General features: G+C 35.3%; 1 protein-coding gene across 1 annotated transcript in view; it reads left to right on the top strand.

The window, feature by feature from the left end:
- CENPE (centromere protein E) overlaps positions 1-1,834 on the top strand; it is a gene marked incomplete in the record, with an annotated part of 37,070 nt that extends 35,236 nt beyond the window's left edge. Inside the window, 4 exon segments of the mRNA XM_072406816.1 lie at positions 909-1,010; positions 1,155-1,257; positions 1,370-1,523; positions 1,810-1,834. Coding sequence (XP_072262917.1) covers positions 909-1,010; positions 1,155-1,257; positions 1,370-1,523; positions 1,810-1,834 — 384 coding nt within the window.
- Positions 1,835-3,097: the final 1,263 nt, after the last annotated feature.

The raw sequence follows: 3,097 nt of genomic DNA, 5'->3' as shown, positions 1-3,097 counted from the left end.
GAACACATTTATGGACAGATTTATGTAGAATTTACAGGGGAATTATTTATAAATATACCCTTTAGTTTTTCTGTTTTGAAAATAAACCTTTTAATGACGCATTCAAGAAGGGATCTTCAGATTGCTATGGGAAGGCAGTTTGTCTTTCTGTATTTGTTTGCAATTTGGGACAGTTTACAAAAAACTACATTGATGGTGATTAGTCACCATCATGACATTTTTTGTCTCTAAATTTTAAACTTTGCTATGAAGCTATGCAAATAAGCCTTTTGTCACAAAGAAAACCGTAAGAACCAGGAAAACCTGGGAATTGTGGTGTACGCCACCTGCTGGCTAAATGTAAAAATATAGTATATTTGTATTAGCGTTTACCAATTATTGTGTACCTGCAATCTGCTGTAGATCTGGCTACTCGAGCAGGTTGTGTTGTTCGTTGCCATTTGCATCAGTTATTTACTGTATCAATCTTGCTGCAGAGCGATGTGGTGCCAAACAAAAACAAAGATTTACCATTGATCGCAACCAATATAAAATTGAACATGAACCTGTCTTGTGAGTAAACAAGAAATGCCTGGATGAGTTGAGATTCCAGGTGGTATCTTCTTGCGTTTTGTGTTAATCTTGTTGAGGTTCTCCGGATGTCCCCTAACCTAGGGTGATATAAGCATCATTTGCTGGTTAATCACTCCATAAATTATTTTGAGTGTTTATTTGGGCGCTTTGTGTTTTAGAGGGATGTAAGAAATTCAATGTAAGTGTTGAGTACCCTGAAATCTTGCCAACAGATTGTACTTCTTGATCCCATATCCCATCTTTTATTGTTTGCTTCCATCACAGGTTTATGTTAATGTTTTTTGTAAAAGTTAATAGTTCTTTGCTGTTTACCAAATTCTGCTTTATTTGTGTAGAAAATGCAGTCCAGAAACCAGCAGCTAGAAAATGAGATCACATCAGCCAAAGCCGATGCAAAACAAAAGGAGGCAAAAGCATCACTTTTACAAGAGAAGCTGGTTATGTTCACAGCTTATTGACCTAATTTGACCTATGCATGTATCACCCATCTCTACTTAACAGAATTATCAGTAAGGATAATCATGAAATAATAAAGAGTACATATGCATTTTTCTTCAGCTCCTAACAATGATCTTTCTTAACACAGAATAGCTTCTTTAAAGTCTTGTATTGAATACAAGGAAGAATGCTTGAGGAAGCTGAAGGAACAACTCAGACGATCACAAAAGGATACAGATACTACAAGTAAGTAACAATATTTTGGGTTTGGGGGGGTGATCCTGCTTTGCTAGTGTTGTCTTAACAGAAATCTATCTGTTTAGACCTTCATATCCTTATATCTTTTTTTTTTCCACAGTTTGTTCTGACAAAGATGGAGCCCCATCATATCCTTTGACCTGTGGCGGTGGTAGTGGCATTGTCCAGAGTACAGCAATCCTTATGCTTCAATCAGAAAATGCTGCTTTGAAAAGGGAAATGACACACTACAAAAAAAGATGCCTTCAGTTAAGGTAAACTTGACTTTATTGAGACAATTCCGATGAATAAATATCCTGTTTTTATGTATTACCTGCTGACAGGAGTGGAAGCTCTTGTGGAGGAATGCGTTTTACAGCTTTATTCTTACTCCTACTGCATAAGTGGTATTTAATTAGTCAATATTAGTAATGTAAATGTAGATGTAAATCTGCTGTTGTGTTAAGGTTTGTGATTGTGTTAAGGTTTATTTTTTTTTTTCTACGTTTATTGTGTAGTGGTTTCTTGTAATATGATTAGCACTTTTTTTTCTTTTTTTAGACTGGGTCTACTTGAACGGTTTTAAAAATGCATATAATTGTTTTTATGCACTTTTACAAGCGTTTTAAAGCTACTCATTCCCTGAAAGGGTTAAAATATGTATAAAAAAATTATATTATTAAATGTGTGTTTGTGTAACTAAACTTTTTTTTTTTTTTTTCATCTAAATGACAGGATAATTACCATGGCTGCATTCATGACATGAGCACAGATATGGGACTCCTCCTGACCGTGAGGGATCCCCCGGGCACTAGGGGTTAAATGAGGACAAGGCTCTCCATTCACCTCTAGTGCTCAAGCATCATCAGGATAATTTGAGGCAACTTGTGTGTATTAGGCTTTGTGACACCTAAACTGACTCCTTTTTTTTCCTTGGATCATTTTATTGTGTGGATGAATATTTGACTAACATTTGAGTTAATGACTGAATACGAAGTTATAGTACCGAATGTTGATGTAGATTCCCAATATAATTTATTGGGGGTGGATCCCAGGTCCTACAGCGCCAGGTTTCATGTTCCTGTCTTGATATTTACATGTCATGGCATAATGAAGTAGTGAAATCTAGGGGGTCATGTTCAATCACATAATCATTGCTTGGTAACCTATTGGTATTGGCTGTCATCCAAACAGAGGATTTCCAGTTATGATCTTGAATTTATTATAAACCCACATCATCTATCTAAAAAGAAAATGGCTCACCTATGTTTCTATATAATGCAGTATGTAATATCCTATTTTCTGCAAATAAAGGTCCTCTAATTTTATTGTAAGGGGGTGTTTATTACTTGAAAACTGCCATACAACCTTACTGAACAGTCTTTCTCTCTCTTTCTAGAAACAGATATCTACAGTGGGATTACTACTGAATCGAGTGAAGTTAACAACTGGTGGGAGCGATCAGACAAAAATAAGAATGCCAATGAATGCACAACATCTTAAATTGCATTGCACAACTGTCACTGCACATGATAATAGCACAGTGATCACACCAGTGTTATCTCTACAGGAATAGTCACAAAAGGTTGGCCCTTGAAATCCATAGATTATTGTTCAGAAGAACTACTAACTTAATCCAGAGCGCTTATCTTAATATTTTTATAAATTCTGAACACTTGGTTATAGTCTGGTGTGAGGATAGATGAATATGTTCTATTAGCATTTTTAAATATGTCACATTGCTTTTAAATGTATTTTTGTGTTTGTTTTTATATTTATTGTCCTTTGTCTGTTCTGCTATACTTGTCACCCTTTTCTTAATAAAGTGCAATATATCTTGCCATTTTGC

Source organism: Pyxicephalus adspersus, chromosome 3 (assembly GCF_032062135.1).
Source record: "Pyxicephalus adspersus chromosome 3, UCB_Pads_2.0, whole genome shotgun sequence".
Lineage (NCBI taxonomy): Eukaryota > Metazoa > Chordata > Amphibia > Anura > Pyxicephalidae > Pyxicephalus > Pyxicephalus adspersus.
This window is presented reverse-complemented; position numbering and strand designations above follow the sequence as displayed.